General features: G+C 34.2%; 1 protein-coding gene across 6 annotated transcripts; it reads left to right on the forward strand.

Annotated features, from left to right (window-relative positions):
- Window positions 1–2,130: 2,130 nt before the first annotated feature.
- Window positions 2,131–21,243, forward strand: LOC133788390 (uncharacterized). 6 transcript variants are annotated; one of them, XR_009873207.1, is made up of 15 exons: window positions 2,131–2,179; window positions 2,274–2,342; window positions 2,549–2,599; window positions 2,770–2,800; window positions 2,897–2,965; window positions 3,695–3,763; window positions 4,453–4,477; window positions 18,894–19,046; window positions 19,182–19,385; window positions 19,521–19,617; window positions 19,712–19,836; window positions 19,915–19,993; window positions 20,114–20,257; window positions 20,573–20,693; window positions 20,781–21,243. XR_009873207.1 is itself a non-coding variant. In XM_062225860.1 (9 exons), exon 2 carries the CDS (start codon window positions 15,751–15,753, stop codon window positions 16,816–16,818), a length of 1,068 nt encoding a protein of 355 aa, XP_062081844.1. In that variant the 5' UTR covers window positions 13,610–15,356; window positions 15,445–15,750; the 3' UTR covers window positions 16,819–19,046; window positions 19,182–19,385; window positions 19,521–19,617; window positions 19,712–19,836; window positions 19,915–19,993; window positions 20,114–20,257; window positions 20,573–20,693; window positions 20,781–21,243. The 6 variants fall into 6 exon arrangements, 2 of the variants coding, with proteins under 2 accessions (XP_062081844.1, XP_062081843.1); XR_009873208.1 differs by having other exon boundaries at window positions 2,897–2,921; XM_062225860.1 differs by lacking the exons at window positions 2,131–2,179; window positions 2,274–2,342; window positions 2,549–2,599; ... (2 more) ...; window positions 3,695–3,763; window positions 4,453–4,477 and adding an exon at window positions 13,610–15,356 and having other exon boundaries at window positions 15,445–19,046.
- The last annotated feature ends 1,834 nt before the right edge of the window (window positions 21,244–23,077 follow it).

The raw sequence follows: 23,077 nt of genomic DNA on the forward strand, positions 1-23,077 counted from the left end.
TATACTATAACCATATATATATTCTCATGTAGGGCTTCGCTTTAAGCTTTGTCGGTAGGTTTTTCAGTGTTTCTCGACCCGTGAATAGTTTTCGGTGCAAATTATTTTTATGACCGTATATATTGTAGCTATTTAGAGCATCCTGCAAAGTTTCAGAAAATTCTGAATAGTTTACAGTACCGAAAACTAGGTTCAAATATATTGATTTCCACACGCATAAAAAAAATTAGTCACGTGTGCAACAACATGTTTGAACCGAGTTTTCGGTACTATAAATTATTCGGAATTTTCTGAAAATCGCACTAATGCTCTAAATAGCTACAATATACACAGTCATAAAAAAAAGTCGCACCGAAAATTATTCACTGGTCGAGAAACACTAAAAGCCCTACAATAAGGCTCTTTTTAAAAGCCATACCAAATAAATTTCCTATATATATAATGTATATAAATATATTTACATGATTGATGTGACGAGTAATTAAACTAGCATGAAGAGATATTGGTTTGAGTTTTTCAGGCTCAAGACAAATTACTAACAATCATATAAATCAGCTGATTATTATAACGACTAATATACCGTGGAAAATCTAAATAAATTTAATAAAGGGTAGTGAACCATGTGTTACTTTGTGTTTTTGTAAAGTATTATTTTAATATTTTCTATTTTTAATAATGTTTATATGATACTTTGTATTTTAAAATCGTACATATTTGGTACCCTAAACTCAAATTTAATTAATAAAATTTTACCAATTTAATTAAACTGTTATCAATTATGTAAGTTTCAAATTTAAATTTAATTACTTAATTACATATAACTGATGACAGTTCAAATTTGAATCTAGGGTATCAAATATGTATAATTTAAAAATACAAAATACTATATGAACATTATTGAAAACAAAAAATATTAAAATAATACTTTATAAAAACACATTGTACAAAATAAGGAAACTCTATAAATGGCTTTTCATTATAAAAATATAAATGACAACTTACAAAACAAAAACATTGCACCTTGTCGAATCCGACAGACCAAAATGTATGGTTTCCCTTGGTTGATGGTGAATTAATCAATGTAATAATAACTTTCACTCTTTGACTTTATATAGAAACATGACACGTGTCAATGCTATGCGTGGCTTCATTTTTATATCGAATTAATTCAAAGAGAGATCGAGCAAAATAAATAAATAAATCAACGATGGATCGAGGTTGAATCATACAAGAACACTAAACAAAGTAGTGCAGTTACGACTCTTCACAAGCTTTGTTATTGAAATTTAAAAGAACATATTTTTGTCATATGTTAATTTATAATTAGAGAAATTTACATATAACACTAATTTATTTTAAAAAAATAACAAATATACCGGAATTCCTTTTTCCGGTCTTTCCTCCCATCAACAAACATAAAAGGAAGAATGTCCCAAAAAAGAATACTATGGTCAACAGAATATTTATTTCTCTCTTTTACGTATAATATATATTATTACAGTATTTTAACACATATCTTTTCTATATAATAAATGTGTAGATAACGATAATTCTTGATTTTAACGGAATTTTTTTAAAATTCTGTTAATTTTAACTAAATTAAGTAAACTCACGTTAACTTTAACGAAACAGACTTGATCAACATGCTAAATTTCTTTTAACGCTTTTTTGGCAAATTTTTAATTTAACGGAGTTATTTTAAAATTCTGTAATTTTAATAGATTTTAGTAAATTCACGTTAACTTTAATGATTTTATTTTAATTAAATAAAAAAATATGATAAACGTGTACGCAATATTTTTGAATAACATGCTAAATTTATTTTAACACTATTTTCTAGTTAACGTGATAAAATATCTGTTAACAAGATTATTTTAGTTGACGAAATAAACATCTATTAACCAATTAAGAAAAATCTTAAACTTGATATTTTTATTTGGAATTTGAAACTTGATTTTTTTTTTATTTAAAAAAAACGCTAGTTTATATAGTCATAGCGTATTTAATCAATTTTGTTGAAATCTTATCATAAAAATATCAAGTTTAAATTTTTTTAAAATAATATCTACTTTAATAGTACTCTTATATAAGAGTTACATATCAATCGATCTTCTCTCCAAAACAGTATCCATTCTGAGTACATTGTAGGCTTAGAGTTAAATCAGAAAACATAATAAAAGTAAATCATTTTTTTATCCACACAATATTAAGTATCAAATTCTTCTTTATGTACATTCTTCATAGATTTACTAACCATTTTTTTGTCAAATTAGTTGATCAATCTACGCAACTTCCAAGGTAAATCGTCACACAAAAGTAATTCAAGCTCAACAAAACACAAGGTAGCATCTCATACAAATTCAGTTATGATTTACTATATTTATCTTATGGACACAAAATTAAGTCTCAAATTCTTTATAATCATTCATCACTGACTTACTAGCCATTTTTTCTCAAAAAATTACGTCTCAATTTTTTTTATAAAAATACATTATAGAATAACTAACCTTTTTTTTCTTCTAAAATCATGTGGTCAATCTACACAAAGTTCTAAGGTGAATAGACACACAAAAGTAATTCAACTTCAACGAAACACAAGGTAGGATCTTCTTATACAAATTCAGTTATAATTTACTCTATTAATCCTATACAAATTTAGTACTTGATTTTGTTTTATTTTTTGAAAAAAACGTCAGTTTATATAGTCATAGCGTGTTCAATCAATTTTGTTGAAGTCTTTTCATTAAAAATATCAAGTTTACATTGTAGGCTTAGAGTTCAACCAGAAAACATAATCAAGGTAAATTATTTTTTTATCCACACCAAATTAAGTATCAAATTCTTCTTTATGTACATACATGATAGATTTACTAATAATTTTTTTTTATAAAATCAGATGGTCAATCTACGAAAGTTTCAAGGTAAATAGATACACAAAAATAATTCAACTTCATCAAAACACAAGGTAACATCTTATACAAATTAAGTTATGATTTACTCCATTAATCCTATACAAATTAAGTTATTAATTTCTATATTATGCTATGTGAATAATAATATTATAGATATTTTTAGTTTATGAAATTAGTGAAATAGTAAGACAGTCAAATAGTAAATAGAGAAATAAAACTATTAATTTCTATGCTAATAAATGTTAAAACTAATAACCAAATACTAAATATAAAATAGTAAAACAATAAAACACTAAATATAAAATAGTAAAACAATAAAATAGTAGATAGAGAGAACTACAAAGAAAACCTACAAGCATCAATAAGATTCAATAAGATTTTAGGATTGATTAGATTAACTATCAATATAATAATACTCAAACAAATAATGCTAACAATGCTTAAATAAAATACTTAGATCTACAACTTGGGATTGTTAAAATCTAACATAATTTTATTAAAAAATCCTTGCTACCATTAAAAAAGAAAACAAAAAATATTTAAAACTTATACTTCCCTATGAAAAGTAGCACATTAATATTTAATATAACATTTATACACAAAAAATTATAGTAACATACTAAAAAATAATTTAACATATAAATATAATAACAGTGACACATAAAATTTATTAATAAATTAAGTATCAAAATTCTTCTTTATGCACACAAAATTAAGTATCAAATTCTTCTTTATGTATATACATGATAGATTTACTAACCATTTTTTTTTTATAAAATTAGGTGGTCAATCTACGCAAGTTCCAAGGTAAATAGACACACAAAAGTAATTCAACTTCATCAAAACACAAGGTAGAATCTTATACAAATTCAATTATAATTTACTCTATTAATCCTATACAAAATTAGTTATTAATTACTATATTATGCTATGTGAGTAAAAGTATTGTAGATATTTTTAGTTTATGAAATTAGTGAAATAGTAACACAGTCAAATAGTAAATAAAGAAATAAAACCATTATTGATATGCTAATAAATGTTAAAACTAATAACCAAACACTAAATATAAAATAGTAAAACAATAAAGTAGTAGATAGAGAGGAGAACTACAAAGAAAACCTACAATCATCAATAAGATTTTAGGATTGATTAGATTAACTATCAATAAAATAATACTCAAACAAATAATGCTAACAATGCTTAAATAAAATACTTAGATCTACAACTTGGGAATGTTAAAATCTAACATAATTTTATTAAAATATCCTTGCACCCATTTAAAAAGAAAAAAAAAATATTTAAAACTTATACTTCCCTATGAAAAGTAGCACATTAATATTAATATAACCTTTATACACAAAAAATTATAGTAACATACAAAAAAATAATTTAACATATAAATATAATAACAGCCATACATAAAAATTATTAATAAATTAAGTATCAAAATTCTTCTTTATGCACACAAAATTAAGTATCAAATTCTTCTTTATGTACATACATGATAGATTTACTAACCATTTTTTTTTTATAAAATCAGGTGATCAATCTACGCAAGTCTCAAGGTAAATAGACACACAAAAGTAATTCAACTTCATCAAAACATAAAGTAGCATCTTATACAAATTCAGTTATAATTTACTCTATTAATCCTATACAAAATCAATTATTAATTACTATATTATGCTATGTGAATAAAAATATTGTAGATATTTTTAGTTTATGAAATTAGTGAAATAGTAACATAGTCAAATAGTAAATAGAGAAATAAAACCATTATTGCTATGCTAATAAATGTTAAAACTAATAACAAAACACTAAATATAAAATAGTAAAACAATAAAATAGTAGATAGAGAGGAGAACTACAAAGAAAACCTACAATCATCAATAAGATTTTATGATTGATTAGATTAACTATCAATATAATAATACCCAAACAAATAATGCTAACAATACTTAAATAAAATACTTAGATCTACAACTTGGGATTGTTAAAATCTAACATAATTTTATTAAAAAATCCCTGTAGCCATTAAAAAAGAAAACAAAAATTATTTAATACTTATACTTCCATATGAAAAGTAGCACATTAATATTTAATATAATCTTTATACACAAAAAATATAGTAACATACAAAAAAAAAAAATTTAACATATAAATATAGTAACAGCCACACATAAAAATCATTAATAAAGATAAATCAGAAACAAACAATCTGGTGGCTATGTAGAAAACCTCTACAACGAATCATAAAATCAATTGTAGGAACCATTTTTTCATATAAGCAACGTCAACTTTTTTTCATATAAGTTTGTTCCTTTTAAGATTTAATAATCCACTTTAGAATTTTCACAAATCCTCAAATGGAAGTAGACCCACCTCCATTTCTACTTCATAAAAATTATTAGTGAAAGACAAAAGTTGTAAAAACTTACTCTCATTCTTATTTGTGATGGTCCCAACAACGTGCCTACTCTTCATCTTCAACATAACCTGCACAAAAAGAAGTTCCAAAGTGTCTTAATGCTTTAGTTAAAGGAAAAAAATATCAAAATTTAAAGAAAACAAACAACCAATTCCTTCAATCATACTCAGAGCCTATTTTTTTGCCTATGGAAACCTTTTGCACAATCAAGTTCAAATAAAACACTCAATCAACCCCAAAAGGACTCCCTACTGATGCTCAAACATTTACTAGACCTAAACCATCATCAGTTGACAAATTGTAGACTCTTCTCCACCACCCAGAATCACAAGTGATTCTCTCTACAACATCACATTGAATCATTTTTTTCAATCCAGAATCTATATTGATACATAAAAACAAAAGAGTTAAATTCATATTAATACATCAAAATTATTGAGTAACAGCAGCCATCCAGAGTATCTGCATCTAATACACATAGAGATTTGGTAAAACTTCATTATTATTCCATTATGAAAAAGCAAGGGCAAAACATAAGGTTTGGAAAAATGGCTAAAAAGAAAAATGTTCATTACCACTTCCTGGGCAGCTAGCTTTTCTCATATTTTCCTTGGCTTTCATATTATTAGTGTTAATGCCAAAAATTCACCAGGGAAAAAAGGTCCGGTCCCTTATTGAAGTAAATGGCTAAGGGGTACTAGAGGCGTCATGTACCTACCTGTGAGTGTGGAATAATTTCCCAAAGAATATTTAAAGAAAAGTTTATCTCAGAAGGGCTTGTGTATGGGGAGTGTATCCACACAAAGCCACCTCGACAAGCCTCATGCGCGTGCCTAAGGATCCACGTACGGGTCCCCAGGGACGTCACCCTCGCTATGCGAGCCCCACGTTGAGGAGTCAAGCTGAGGCGCGAGGACAGCCGCGCGAGGGTCAATGATGGGAAGGCAGTCGTGCGAGCGGCCACGGCGCGAGGGCTAATGCGCGAGGGCCAAGGTGCGAGGGGCCTTGCTATGGGAGGCCTAGCCACCCTCGTGATGCGAGGGCCATCGTGCGCATGCACCCAGTGAGGCACCAAGGGTCTCGCATGGTGAGACCGATCCTCGAGCCTCGTGAACGCCCGAGTGTGCACATGCCCTTCATAGCCACTCTGTCAGGACCCTAGAGGCACCAAGAGCCTCACTATGCGAGGGCCATCATGCGTATTCACCCAACAAGGCACCAAGGGTATCGCATGGTGAGACCCATCCTCGATCCTCGTGAACTCCCGAGTGTGCACATGCCCTTCATAGCCGCTCCGTCCGGACCCTAGAGGCACCAAGGGCCTCGCTATGCGAGGGCCATCATGTGTATGCACCCATCGAGGCACCAAGGGTCTCGCATGGTGAGATCCATCCCTGAGCCTCATGAACGCCCGAGTGTGCACATGTCGTTCATAGCCACTCCGTCCAGACCCTAGAGACACTTAGGGCCTCGCTATGCGAGGGCCATCGTGCCTATGCACCCAGCAAGGTACAAAGGGTCTCGCTAAGTGAATGGTGCCTCATGCCACCTGCCTCGCATCACCAGTATTCGCCTCGCGCCACCTGCCTCACATCACCAGCATCTGCCTCGCGTTATGCACCATCTTGGAGGTTGGCTAGGTGAAGGCTGCCGAGAAGGCTCGTGCACCCCTGGACACCACACAGAGTCACAGTACCTCATCATGTTGCTCCAAATATAGTGACACTGCCTATGGACCGAAGGCACTTCACCCGCATGCAAAATGTCCAAGGGCCTTTTTTCCATGACGCCAGTGCATGGAGGAGAGCCACACGTAGTGAGGGCTTCATTGCCTCACCACGTGCCATATGTCCCTTGCTCCCCAAGTAGAGAAGGGGAGCTAGTAAGTGTGTCCAACACTTAGAAAAATATTAGAAGGTGATGAGAGAAGATGTATTTTGGAGATGGGAGAAGGACCTTCAAGTATAGAGGACGTGAGCAGGGACAATGTACCTGTACGTATACGGGTGCAGAATGTACAACCATGAGGAGGACAAAGGCATGACCCTGACATCTGTATCGTACAAGTAGTGGTGGTACGAATTTGTACAAAGAGTGGAGGCACTACCTGTATACCTCTGGCTATGTACTAGGCCGACACCACCACCTTCTACTCCACTATGACCTGTGCCACAACCCTAACAATGTACCTATGTACAATCTGGTCCCCTGGGACCACGATGTATCAGGAGCCATTAGAGCCCTAAAATAAATAGACATTCACCCCTCCAGCAAGGGCATTGGAAAATTCATTGTATACTCAGGCTATTAAGTAATGCACAAACATTGACTCCATTGTTGATCTATGTTCATTTTTCCTTGAATCTATTCTAAGTTCATATCCAGTTATCTCCATATTTACCTTTGAGTTTTCTGACCTAACATCGTTGACGAGTTTTCACCGTCAACAGTTTGGTGCTGTCTATGGGAAGAACAAGCATCAAGCCAATGTTCTTTCATCACTTCCAACAAAGAAAGATGTTAATGCATTCAAAATTCTTACGGCAACTATAAGATGATGAGGTTCACCTGGACGGAGAACAACTGAGGGATTCCAGGAAAGACCCTCCTCCGCCTAAGCATGGAGGTATGCCGGAGGAACCTCTTCCCCCAAGGGAGGAGAAGGAAGCATCGTCCCCAGCTGTCCGACCCGACGGAGGTCATTCAGAGCTGCCAGTGAACCCACATCCCCGACCCCCAGTGGCACCACGCTCTGGCCACTAAGACCCAGGTCCATTGACGCACAGGCCAGGCAAGAGTCCCTGAGTACACTCGGTGAGTTCTAGCTCAAGGACCCGCTTCTACGAGGAAGAGATTCGCGAGTTACACAAAAAGAATCAAAGGCTGGAAACCACGCTAAAAACACATGCAGGAGGTTTTAAATAACCTTCTGCAAGGAAAGTCAAGCACACCCCTTCCTAAGTGTAAAGAGAAAGAGTGTGAAAGAAAGGAAACCACTGTCCCCCTAGACGAGGGGAGAACCTGAATTTCCACTAGCAACACTCCCCAGATAAAGTACCATGAGGGACCTAGGCCGACGAAGTACCCCCAGGAGCAAAGGCGGAGGGGCGACGATGGTCGTAAGAACGAGGCCGAAGTCACCTCAAAAGAGGTTCCCCCTGGCCTAAGAGAAAAGCTCAATGGGAAAAGGTCTGAAGTAAAAATCACACCCCTCGCAGCTCCCCCGAGAGACACAACCAAAGCAAGGGTTAAGTCTGAGAACCCGCAAGACTCCTCAACCAAAAAGAGGAGGGAACTAGACATCAAAATGCAAAGCCCACGAGGCAAGATTATCACTGCACTTGGGGGGCACAAAGATGATGAAGAATTTGACCATGATTCTCCCTTCACAAGGGAGATCTAAGCTGAGCAAATTCCCACCAGTTTCAAAGAGCCTCGCATGACTCTGTACGAGGGTAGTACGGACCCAAAGTATCATTTAGATTCCTTCAATAACTTGATGAGGTTAAGAGGGATCAACAATAGAGCAAAGTGCCATTGCTTTGTCGTTACACTTAAAGGAGTTGCGTACAAGTGGTTTAATAGGTTAAGGCCAGGAAGAATCAAGTCATGGCAGCAATTCTCTGATGAATTTCTTCAGCAACACCATGCAGTCTGTGATTACGTTATGCCAATTACCAGCCTCGCTAACTTAAAACAAGGCGAGAAAGAAAGTTTGAAGAGCTATGTCCATAGGTTCAATATGGAAGCAATAAGATGGGAAGTTCAACTAAAGCGGAGCTCAAGATGGAAATTATAGCCGGAGTTCGTCCGGGAAGCAAGTTATGGGGGAACATGCTCAAGAGAGAGGTTCCAAACTTAGATGACTTCTTCGAAAGTACATACGTGTGGAAGAGGTCCATAAGAACTTATATGTTGAGAGAAGCGAACCTTCCTCCAATCATCCTCTGCCAATACGTCTGAGGATTCCGTGTAGAGGAAAATGTTGTGATGGGGGAGTCGTTGAACAAGTTGAAAATTGGGAGAGGACTACAAAAAGGCTTCAAAGAAGAAGCTAGTAGGATTCATCAAACCGTCGCAATCAGCCAAGGTCACCTAGCCCAAAAAGGGTCTCAAAGAAGAATCTTACGAAAATGGTCTTAAGGAAGACGCTTGTGAAAATGGTCTTAAAGAAGACGCTTGTGAAAAGGGTCTCGAAGAAGACGCTTGTGAAAAGGGTCTCAAAGAAGACACTTGCAAAAAGGGTCTCGAAGAAGACACTTGCAAAAATAGTACTATGCATAATGACAGGAAGGATGCTTCTCGCACAAAATAAAACGCACGCGCAAAAATATATAAAAGGATACCGAGAACTCAAAGGGTCAACATATCCTTACAAGCAATCAAGGTGCACCAACAGACACAAGTCACACACAATAGAGAGGTCCCAAAGGGAACCATTTCAAAATAAAGGGGCTGCAAGAAAGAATGGAAAAGGCACCCTTCACTCTGAAATCTAACAATCGCTAGATATGCGTAAAGCACCCGGGGTAACAGCTTAAGAGCACCACCTGAGAGAAAACCCCATCCGAACGACACTTCTTTGGCTCTTTGGGTAAAGTGCCTCAAGATTCATCCTGCGACCCGACATCTGCACCCTTGGGGTCTATATAGAAGAATGATTGATGTTAATTAAGCTTCAAAGGAGTCGTGAGGATTGCTACTCACAAAATATGTTTTTCCATATCTTGTAAATGGAGAAAAGCACTTGCACCATGAATGTCAAAGAGATGGCACAAAAAAAAAAGGAAAGAGAAGAGTCTACAAGAACGCCTAAAGGCATCCCTGTAGACTGAGGGGCAAGTATTGATGCCAAAAATTCACCAGGGAAAAAAGGTCCGGTCCCTTATTGAAGTAAATGGCTAAGGGGTACTAGAGGCCTCAAGTACCTACGCGTGAGTGTGGAATAATTTCCCAAAGAATATTTAAAGAAAATTTTATCCTTGAAGGGCTTGTGTATGGGGAGTGTATCCAGACAAAGCCATCTCGACAAGCCTCATGCGCGTGCCTAAGGATCCACGTACGAGTCCCCTGGGACGTCACCCTCGATATGCGAGGCCCATGTTAAGGTATCACGCTGAGGCGCGAGGGCAACCGCGTGAGGGGAAATGATGGGAAGGCAGTCGTGCGAGGTGCCACGACGCGATGGCTGTTGCATGAGAGCCAAGGCGCGAGGGGCCTTGCTACGCGAGGCCTGGCCTCCCTCGCTATGCGAGGGCCATCGTGCGTATGCACCCAGCGAGGCACCAAGGGTTTTGCATGGTGAGACCCATCCCTGAGCCTCATGAACGCCTGAGTGTGCACATGCCCTTCATAGCCGCTCCGTCCGAACCCTAGAGGCACCAAGGGCCTCGCTATGCGAGGGCCATCATGTGTATGCACCCAGCGAGGCACTAAGGGTCTCGCATGGTGAGACCCATCCCCGAGCCTCATGAATGCCTGAGTGTGCACATGCCCTTCATAACCGCTCTGTGCGGACCCTAGAGGCACCAAGTGCCTGGCTATGCGAGGGCCATCATGCGTATGCACCCAGCGAGGCACCAAGGATCTCACATGGTGAGACCCATCCCTTAGCCTCGTGAACGCCCGAGGGCGCACATGCCCTTCATAGCCGCTCCTTCCAGACCCCAGAGACACCAAGGGCCTCGCTATGCGAGGACCATCGTGCGTATGCACCCAGCGAGGCACAAAGGGTCTCGTGAAGTGAATGGTGCCTCGCATCACCAGCATCGTCGTCATGCTATGCACTGTCTTGGAGGCTGGCTAGGTGAAGGCTGCCGAGAAGGCTCGTGCACCCCTGGACACCACATGGAGCCATAGCACCTCTTCATGTTGCTTCAAATATAGTGACACCGCTTATGGGCCGAAGGCACTTCGCTCGCATGCAAAATGTCCAAGGGCCTCTTTGTCAGGACGCCAGGGCATGGTGGAGAGCCACACATAGTGAGGAATTCATTGCCTCACCACATGCCATATGTCCCTTGCTCCCCAAGTAGAGAAGGGGAACTAGTAAGTGTGTCCAACACTTATAAAAATATTAGAAGGTGATGAGAGAAGATGTATTTTGGAGATGGGAGAAGGACCTTCAAGTACAGAGGATGTGAGCAGGTACAAGGTACCTGTACGTATACGGGTGCAGAATGTACGACCATGAGGAGGATAGAGGCGCGACTCTGACATCTATATCGTACAAGTAGTGGTGGTACGAATTTGTACAAAGAGTGGAGGCACTACCTGTATACCTCTGGCTATGTACTAGGCCGACATCACCACCTTCTGCTCCACTATGACATGTGCCACAACCCTGAAAATGTACCTATGTACAATCTGGTCCCCTGGGACCACGATGTATCATGAGCCATTAGAGCCCCAATATAAATAGACCTTCACCCCTCCAGCAAGGGAATTGGAAAATTCATTGTATACTCAGGTTATTAAGTAATGCACAAACATTGACTCCATTGTTGATCTATGTTCATTTTTCCTTTAATCTATTCTAAGTTCATATCCAGTTATCTCCATATTACCTTTGAGTTTTCCGACCTAACATCGTTGACGAGTTTTCACCGTCAACAATTAGCTTTTCGTATTAACTTTAGTTCTGGAAGACAAGTAGAAAACAAGTTTTAGATTACCAAATAACAAAAATAAAACCATAATGAGAGGAATATATTGACAACCAAAATGAGAATTCTAAGATTTTCGCTACGCCAACAACTGAAACTAAAGAAAGACTTACAAAGTCAGCGAGGCCAAGGCGTAAATCTCGGAAGTGGGTTCATTTGAGATGTTCACAGCCTCTAGTCTGGTTTTGGTGTGAGAACAGGCGAGGTGAGATGGTGCTATGGTGGTCAGACGGTGGTGAGGCCTAAGTTGGGGTCGCGTCTGGGTTCGGGTCACCTGGCTTCGGGGTCGAGCGAGGAAGGCCGAGATGGGCATGGGTGATTCTGAGATGGTGAGGGAATGACGATGTGGAATGACTTGTTTTGGGTGAGGGGAAATGGAGCTGACGGGCGTGGGTGGGTGGAGTTTGTGGAGTGGTGGTGGGTTCCTTTGCCGAGAGAGAAAAAGAGGGGTCAAACGGTGTTGTCTCTTGTGGCCGGGGGCACGACACAGAGGAGAGGGGGAAGGGGGGGGGGGGGGGGGGGGGTGGGGGCTCGGGCAAAGACGGCTTAGGATAGGTTTAGGTTTTGGTAGAAAGATATATATTTATACTAGGGTTTGATAGGCAGGGTTTGATTATTGGGCTTCAGTTAATTAGTTTTGGTTTGGCCCAATAATGTATAATTTTTTTATAATCTACCCAAATTTTATACTACAAAAGATTAATAACTAAAAATTTATACCCAAAATTTATAACGTAGGTAAACAAAATTTTAATTTATATATATTTAAATTAATTAAAACTAAATAAGCTAGGTAGACAAAATTTGGAAGATATTATTATTATCTTATAATATTAATAATTATGTTATTTTAGATAACAAATTGGATATATATTAATAATAATATTCATAATATATAAATTATATATATTAATAAATATATAAATATTATTTTTATTAATTTCCATATATATATAACATAGTTTGGTGGATTAATATATTCTTATATAAAAAAAATATAACTACATTAAAATTTTAACTTTATTATTATTATAACTTTACTTTGAGGATTACACTCATATTTATTCACCTTTAACACTTTCAGTACTACTAGGTTAGTAGTAAAATATTAATTATTTATTATTACATAAATAATTTGAAGTTGCTTCGAATATGAAAATTTAGTTAATTAATAATAGTAGTGTTTAAATGTTTATAATAATAGTAAGGTTTTGAGTTTTGAGTTTAATATTAATGTGATCTTAGAATTTACCCAAAATTTATTATACAAAATATTAATAATTAAAAATTTATACCCAAAATTTTGAACTTAGATAAACAAAAGTTGTATTTATATATATTTAAATTAGTTAAAATTAAATAACCTAAGTGGAAAATTTTTGGAAGATATTATTTTCATCATATAATATTAATAATTAAGCTATTTTGGATAACAATTGGATATATATTAATAATATATAAATTGTATATCTTAATAAATATATAAATATTATTGTTATTAATTTCTATATATATATTACATAGTTTGGTGGATTAACATATTCTTATATAAAAAAAATAATTACATTAAAAATTTAACTTTATTATTATAATTTTACTTTCAAGATTACACTCATCTTTATTCACCTTCAACACTTTGAGTGCTACCAAGTTAGTATTAGAAAACATATTTTATCATTTAATTATTTAATCTATACTATGATATGATATATTTGTTATTTTTTTTTCGTGTAGAAATATATCTTGTAGTTGAAACATATACTACATTCATTGACATAATGGAAAATGGTAAACCACCTAGAAGAAGAATTTCATATAAAGGTTTTCCGGAAGAAAAAAAGAAAGAAATTCGTAGAAAACAAAGAGAGAGATATGCTAAACAAAAAGCATTAAAAACCAATTCAATTTGTATAAATGGTACCGAATCATCAAATAACGATGATTTGGACACATTTGTTAATGATCGTAAAGCAGTATTGATCACTCAACATTCAAATATTTATATTCAATATACGAACAATATTGAACATGTTAATCATCTTCAAAGAGTATCAAAGAGACAACGAAATTCTCATACTCATATTGACATCAATGAAGAGGGATCATCTCGTGAAGTCTTTCTTTATCCCAATCTTGATGGCACCAGGCTAATTCATTCAGAGCCAAATTCATCTATAAATGTATTTATCCAACATATTTTCCTGAAATTATTTTTCTCAGTAGTCTAATTCAACCATCCTTCTATTTGTTTTTTCTTAAAATTTTAATTTTTTTAATGAATAGGACCCATATGTTGTTCGAGAAGATCTAATCTATGAAACAAACATATCAAGACCTTGTAGGGGTAAGGAATTAATATAAATTTAGTTAATTTTTCAAAATCATTCATTAAAACAATATGGACATTTTCATTTTGTTTTCTAATTCGTCAATCTCATAAAAATAGGTCAATCGCATACGCGTTCTACTGGATTTAGACAATTGCTAAAAGTAGTGTCATCTGAACCATATTCACTTCCATTAGTGTCTAGCTACAAACATTGTAAAACAAAGCGATTCTGCGATGAAATAACTGGCTTTTGTTGTGCTGATGGAAAAATGTCTCTGGCCACAAATAATGTACCAAATGAGCTTTATGCGTTGTTTACATCCAACAGTAGTGAATATGCACATTTCCGAACATACATTCGAATTTATAACAATAAGTTTGCGTTTACATTGTTTGGTGTTAATTTTGATAAAGAACTCTGTCGAAGAAATAAAGGAATATATACTTTCACAACCCAAAGACAAATCTATCACTATATCAATGACTTGCTCCCTTCCAATAGTCGTCCTTCTTATCTCCAATTGTATTTTTACGACACAGAGCATGAGTTACAAAATTGAATTTAAGATTCAAACAGAATGGAGCCATCAATTGTAACCCAGCTCATCAATATTCTTCACATCAATCCTTATTCCATTTTTTTCGTTCACTTGGAGATTTCCCTGATTTGGAAAAACAAATCATTCATATAAAAACAGATGCTGGGCTTGATCAACGTGTATTCAATGCCCCTACATCCTCTCAAGTTGCAGCGATATGGGTCGAAAATGATGACGGAGATCAACCAAGAGGACGTAACATTCTTGTGTATAACCATTATGGTGGAAATCATAAAGTTCAGTATTACTTTGGGTGTTATGATCCACTGCAATATCCGATATTATTTCCTTTTGCTGATACTGGTTGGCATCAAGGGATTCAAAGGATTAGAGGAAGCATATCAAAGTACAATGAAACAAACCCATCAATAAATCCTCAAGAATCAGCCAGTGCAGAAGAACTACTTGCAACAGAAGAGCGAGGTTAGACTATAGTATTAAAAATTTATAAAAATACATTTAGTATATGCATCCAAGTTAGTAACATTTCCTTCACATTCAACTTTTGTAGGATTAAACCAACAATGAAAGTGCCCAATAGTTTCATGTCGCGAATATTATTGCTACAAGTTGCAAATAAGAGAAAATGTCAAATCAATTTTGCTGCTTTCTGGTCGATTATTGCAGCAATTTATAGTTGATGTGTATGTGAAGATCGAGACCTCAAGACTAGATTATTTTAGAGGCAAGCAACAACATATTCGATCAGAGTTGTATCAAGGTATTGTTGATACAATTACGCTTGGGGAAACAAATCCTTCTAATTTTGGGAAACATATTATACTCCCATCTTCTTTTTATTGGAGGTCCAAGAGACATGAGAAAAAGATATATGGAAACAATAACTTTAGTTCAACGTTACGACAAACCTGACATTTTCTTAACGATGACATGCAATCCAAACTGGCCAGAAATTACAAATGAACTAAGTCCACACGAGGAGAGTCAAAATCGACCTAATTTGGTTGCTCGAGTCTTTCATGCAAAATTAGAAGAATTAAAGGACCAATTATTCAAAAGGCAAATATTCGGAAAAGTATCAGCATATGTCTATGTTATTGAGCACCAAAAAAGGGGTCTTCCGCATGCCCACTTTTTAATTATCTTACAAAATGAGTGGAAACTCCATGCACCAGAATCTTTTGATGAGATCATATCAGCAGAGATACATGATAAAAATACAAACATCCACCTCCATAACGCTGCTGTGAAGCACATGATGCATGGGCCACGTGGAGTATTGAATTCATCAAATGTTTGCATGAAAGGAAATCGTGGATGCAAAAGTAATTATCCAAAGAATTATGCATATGCAACAACTGTTGGAAACAATTACTTCCCAATATATAGGCGCTCAAACAATGGAATGACTGTGAAGGTCCGAGGACAAAATCTAGACAATCATTGGGTTGTTCCATACAACCCGTATCTCCTTGCAACATTTGACTCTCACATTAATGCAGAGATTTGTTCTTCAATAAAAGCAATGAAATATCTTTACAAGTACATTTATACAGGTCATGATCGTGTCGCTTTCAACTTGTTTTCTGAAACAAACAATCAACAAGTTGATGAAATCCAACAATTCCAGTCAGCCCGATGGAGATCTCCCCCAGAAGCAATGTGGAGAATATATGGATTTATTATCAATGAGATGTCGCCGGGTTTGTATAGTTTGCATTTACATCTAGAGGATCAACACCCAGTCACTTTCCAAGCAAACAGTGATCTAATTAACATCCTAAATTTAGACCGTTCTAGAAAAACTATGCTAACACAATTCTTTGCATTAAATCGAGTAGATGAAAATGCAAAGAAATTACTGTACAAACAAATTCCTAAATATTATGTTTGGAACCATCAACACAAAGAGTGGACTCCCTGAAAAACAAAAGCAGTCATAGGTCGTATTGTTACAGCAAATCCATTTGAGGGTGAGAATTATTTTATGCAGATATTGCTAAACCATGTAAGGGGACCGCTGTCCTTTGAAGATCTTAGAACATAAGAGGGCATTTTGGTCCCCACATTTCGTGAGGCAGTAATAATGCATGGTTTGTTACAAAGAGACAGTAGTTTAGAAGACTGTTTACATGAGGCATCTTTATATCAAATGCCATCCAGTTTGAGGCGACTGTTCGCAACAATATTGGTATATTGTAATCCAACCAATCCAAGAGACCTTTGAGAACGTTTTGAGGAAGATATGCCAATTAATTTCAAATCATCAGAAGATTCTACATCAACTGCAAGATATCACGTATTAAGGTCAATCTCTTCTACAATTGAATCAATGGGGAAAAATATTAACTCTTACCATCTTCTTGATGAAGACATTTCTTTCGATGGAAATGAATTTCAATCTAGAGAAATCGATGATGAGTTGGGTGTTGAAATTCCAGAAGAAGATATTACATCTTCAAGATAAATAACGAGCAACAACAAGTGTATAATGTAGTGTTGGAAAAAGTTTTATCAAACCAAAATGCTGCATTCTTTGTAGATGGCCCAGGTGGGATAGGGAAAACATTCCTATACAGGGCCCTTCTGGCAACAGTACGATCAAGAAACTTGGTAGCACTTGCAACTGCTTCATCAGGTGTGGCTGCATCTATACTTCCAAGAGGTCAAACAGCTCACTCACGCTTTAAGCTTGCACTTGATACTGACGAAAAAACCACATGTTGTGTGAGCAAACAAAGTACACTTGCAAACCTTCTTCATGTAGCAAAATTAATAATATGGGATGAGGCACCGATGACAAGAAAACAACACATAGAGGCATTAGAAAAAATGCTCTGAGACATCAATGATTCTGACATAGCCTTCGGTGGAAAGGTTGTTGTTTTCGGGGGAGATTTTCGACAAGTATTACCTGTGGTCCGTAAAGGAACTAGTCAAGAACATGTTAATTCCAGTCTGGTTCATTCTTACTTGTGGCCTACATTGACTAAGTTTTGACTAACTGAAAATATGTGAGCAAGATTTAGATCCAATGTTTTCAAATTATGTGTTAGCAGTAGGTAATGGATTGCCACCCACCACAAAAAATGAAATCATAAAAATACCAAATGGGATGCTTGTTCCCTATGATGATGACAAGACTTCATTAGATCACTTAATACAAGACATTTTCCAGAAAATTCAAGAATATTCAGGAAATATGTCAACTATGATGAATCGGGCCATACTAACACCAACGAATAGTTTTGTCCATGAAATAAATGCATTGTTAATACAAAGATTTCCAGGTGAAGCCCAGTGATATTACAGTGTAGATGAGACAATAGATAAAATTGAGCAATCAGTTATGGAAGATTTCTTAAACACATTAAGGCCTAATGGACTTCCGCCTCATGAATTATTACTAAAGAAAAATTGTCCCATCATGCTCCCAAGAAACATTAATCCTTCAGAGGGACTATGCAATGGAACCCGTTTGATTTGTTGGGCTTTCGATCGAAATATCATAGATGCTGAAATTGTCGTTGGACATCATATGGGAAAAAGAGTCTTCATTCCAAGGATACCGTTCTTACCAAATGTGGATGATAGTAGTGGTTTTCCGTTTAAGCGAACTCAATTTCCTATAAGATTAAGTTTTGCAATGACCATAAATAAGTCAGAAGGCCAAACATTGGATTATGTTGGGATTTATTTACCACAACCAGTATTTTCTCATGGTCAATTATATGTGGCTTTATCAAGGGCAAAGACATCGTCTACAGTGAGGATTTTAATTCGACCAGTGACTACTGATAAACTTGACAAAAACTACACCAAAAATATTGTATACACATAATTATTATCATCATCATGTTTAAATTAATGTTTACGTAGGTAACATTCACAAATTTTATTAATCTATTTTCAATCTATTATTCTATTATTCCATTATTTCATAAATTAATAATTCAAATACATTATATTTATGTGTGTAATATTCTTCTATCTTTACAGGGAAAAATGCCGACAATATGTACCTCGATCAACGAGATCATGCCAAATACAAAACCTTGGAAAATCAAGATGATTGTGGCAGACAAATCTCCAAAGTGAACAAGTCATAACTTAGCAGTCAAATACCAAAATCTAATATTAATCGACCAACAGGTACCATATTTGTAATAATATATATTAGTTTGAAAATTACTAATACTCTCCTAAATGAATGTAGCATACCTCTATTTATCATTTGAAACTCATATAATACATTATTAACAATTATTTCTTTAAATTTTGGTTCAGGGGAATCGAGTCCAATCAGTAATTTATGGAACATATATTGACTCTAGGGAGGACACTTTAAAATTGTTTCACTCTTATTATATCAGTGACGCCCTTGTCAAAAACGCCAACCCAAGGTACAAGATTGGAATATATGAATATGACTGGACTCTCAACTCAAGAACACTAATAGAAGATGTAGAAGAACAAGACAATCAAATAGAGGTGCCAAAATATAACATCGTTCCATTTACAGACTTGCACTCTTACAAAGACTCAGCTGAACGAATATGTATTTCAAATTTAATTCATACAAATTGATTATCATCAAAATAACTATTTTCTTATTTCAATATGTAGATTTCTTAGCTGTTGCAATCCAGACTGAATCAACAAAAGAGATAACCACAAAATTTTAACAACAAACAATCCAAGAGATATATCTTATCGATGAAAGGTAAAAAAAGAAAAACATACTTTCAATTAAATTTAGTATTGATATTACTTTACAAAATGTACACTAACATTTTTTATTCAATCTAATTTGTCAGCTTCAACCCAATAAAATTGACTATGTGGGGTCGTTTTGTCCAAGATGAATGCCAAACAATAACAAAAATTATTGAAGAATACCCAATAATATTGGGAACACAAATAGTTGTTCGAACATATAGAGGTACTTAGAAACACATAACTTATATATTCTTATATCTTTGATATACTTTCACTTATATAAATCTCAATTTGAACACAGGATTGTCCCTATCATCACGTTCATCAAGTACCTTCACAATCAATCCTCAAATTCCAGAGGCAACTGCATTGAAATAATGGTAGTACTCTCATATTAAAATACACATATTGCTCAAATTACATTACATTTAATTATATTATTTTCATACAATCTTCCTATATTTATTAACTTTTATTACTATTCACTTTTTATTCTAAAGGGTGAATAATAATACTCTGAAAATCAAAAGTATCATTGAAACATCGTTGACACATCCATCTACTCTCTATCATCTATTGGACTTCAAAAAACCGTGAAAATTTGTGATATTCCCTATGCGATGAAGGCTTTGCAACCTCTGGAGGTAAATATTACTTTTTTATTTAAATTTAATAACAAAAGAACAATTCTTAATTGATGTAGAAAATATACTTTTGGATAGAAGTAAAGATAAATATAATTGATACTGCCCAAATGTACTATTACATGTCGTGTGCGACATGCCATAGAAAAATACGACATAAGTATGACGAAATAATTGTTTGCGAAAATCCAAACTGCAAACAGCGAGGCACCCCCACACCACAGTGAATAGATTTTATTTAAATTTATAAATAAATTATAAATTTTAAAAAACTAATATTCACATTAACACTAATATATTTAAATACATTTTAAGTGCTAGGGCATATGTGCAACTAGAAGATGATACTGGAAAGCTCGATGTTGTAATGTTCGGAGAAGTAGTAGAAGAGACATTTGGTAGTTTTGCAGTCCATATGATGGAAAATTCTACAGAGGTAAGAATAAATATTACTACATTTCAAAATAATACATATGAAAAAAATCCATAATTTCTATAAATTAACTCTAAATTGTTCTTGTAGGACATTCCTCAATACATTGAAAGTGTTGCGAATAAATTAGCAACAAAAAAATGGACAATCAAATTGTGTGCGGATGAAGAAAAAATAAAGAATGTCAAATACAAGCATTTCACTATTCTCTCAATTGAAGCCGCACAAGATGGCAACAAGGATGAATCATCATCCTAAATTACAAACACTAATTAACTCATTTCTTCATTTTTTTTATTTATTATTTTATTCAGACAAAATCATATTCTTTATTAAACTATAGAAAATTTTATTTCTATTTTTTAATTTACGAAGGTGCACCCTTTAAAACCGTTCAATATCAAAATCACTCGTTCGGAAACAAAACTATCAAATACTTATCAACAATGTTATTGTTTGAATTCCAACAATAGTTTTTAGTAATATATTTATGCCATACATTAAATTAAATATTTTCTTTTAAAATATATAACACTAATTATAGGAAATTTACTCATTTAGTACCCGTATTTTTGCAACTAAGCAAACGTGCATTGCACATTACATTACTTTCTACTGATATATATCTATAAATATATATATATATATGAAGATGTATACTTTTGGACGTGTTCTTACGCCACCATCATAGTCGATGGTGTGTGACTGCCCTAGGTGTGTTCGGTTGATTCGATGGGCACACAGAGGAATATTATATATCCACCATTCTAAAACAATTATATATATATATATATATATTATTCATGAACTGACTCCATTGAGCCAAAGAACAAAAGACTTCTTGTGAGAAAATAAGTAGCTTCAGTGAGCCAATTGAAGATAGCTCGACCATACATTTTGTTGTTGGTGACATAGTTAGAAAAATAAGAAAATTCTACATTGGGTTGACCGACCTCTTTGTTTTGCAACTCAAAAACTGTTATTGGTCGTAGCAAAAGACAAAACTGCTACTATTAACACCAACTCTAGTAACAATGAAAAAGATTAGAAATTAAGTTTACTACTCCATTACAATATATATATATATATATATGCACATGTACACAACTAAATGACAAATTCTTTTGTAATGAAATATTTCTTTTCACATGAGAAATTTTGCTTATTATGAAATAATATATGGAATAAATAATATATGGAATTGACCCTATTATTAGTGTTGTAATCAATAATTTGTTACACCCTCACCTTATATAAATAGTTTAAAATTTTGACTCTTTTATAATTAACATAGAGTAAATATATTCATAATATACGTGTAGTATATACATTCCCGAACCTATGCATGCACTCACTTTTGTTTTGGTCTATAGATGTGTGTGATTGATTAAATGGCACTTGTTTTTGTTGTTTTTTAGTTTATGTTGGATTAATGTAATGTATTGACATTTAATTGATTTTATAGTTGCTTTTTAAACACTGTATTGTTGTGAAGTTGATATTTATAATTGGTTTTAAGTTCATTTTTAAACATTGTATTGTTGTGAGGTTGATGTCTAGGTAATTTGTAGTTAATTTTTCAAACTGTATTACAATGGATAAATATCTAGTTGATTTTCAGTTATTTTTTAGTTGATTTAGGAGTTATGTTCAGTTATTCTGGTGTATATTTTTAGCTTACTTGTGATACATTTTAAAATGTATTAATAAGTATTTCAAGGTTTTTTTAAGTTTATTTTAAGTTGATGTAATGCTTTGATGTTGAGTTAATTTGCAGTTGTTGTAGGGCTGATTTCTTGTTGGTTTTGGATTAATGCAATGTGTTCAAGTCGAGTTGATTTGCAATTGTTGTGGGTTGATGTCTCATTAATTTTAAGTTGTTTTTTGACATTGTATTTTTGTAAATAAAAAAAATTAAAAATAATATTTTTGAAAAGTTGAGTTAGTAAAATTGAAGAAAAAAAAGTTAGAGGTCCTAAAAATGTACATTTATGAAGAAAAAAAACTCTTATAACTATGCTTATATATGTTTTGGAATAAAAGATAGTATTGTACATTGACGATATCTCCTATATAGTATAAACTATGCACTATGATATGAGGTGGTATCATATTATATGGGGCTCACTCATGGTAATTGTCGAATAACTTTTAGCACTCTTCAAATATTCTATTAATTATTTCCCCTCGACAAGTTCGAGGACTAATATTATTATTTTAGATAGGTAATAATCTCTAAAGTTAACAAGATATTTATATATATATATATATAAATAAATATTATCTTTTTAAGATGCTGGATTAATCCATATCTCAAAGCTCCGTTATGGAGTTAATGAACAATACCAACTTGGTATGTATAAAGAGTAAAGTCAAACCACATCTCA

The sequence above is a fragment of the Humulus lupulus genome, chromosome 7 (assembly GCF_963169125.1).
Source record: "Humulus lupulus chromosome 7, drHumLupu1.1, whole genome shotgun sequence".
NCBI classification, from domain to species: domain Eukaryota; kingdom Viridiplantae; phylum Streptophyta; class Magnoliopsida; order Rosales; family Cannabaceae; genus Humulus; species Humulus lupulus.

What these genes read in the sequence shown, in the direction of transcription:
- LOC133788390 (XM_062225859.1), top strand. Translation starts at nt 15,751, where the DNA reads ATGAGAAAAAGATATATGGAAACAATAACTTTAGTTCAACGTTACGAC.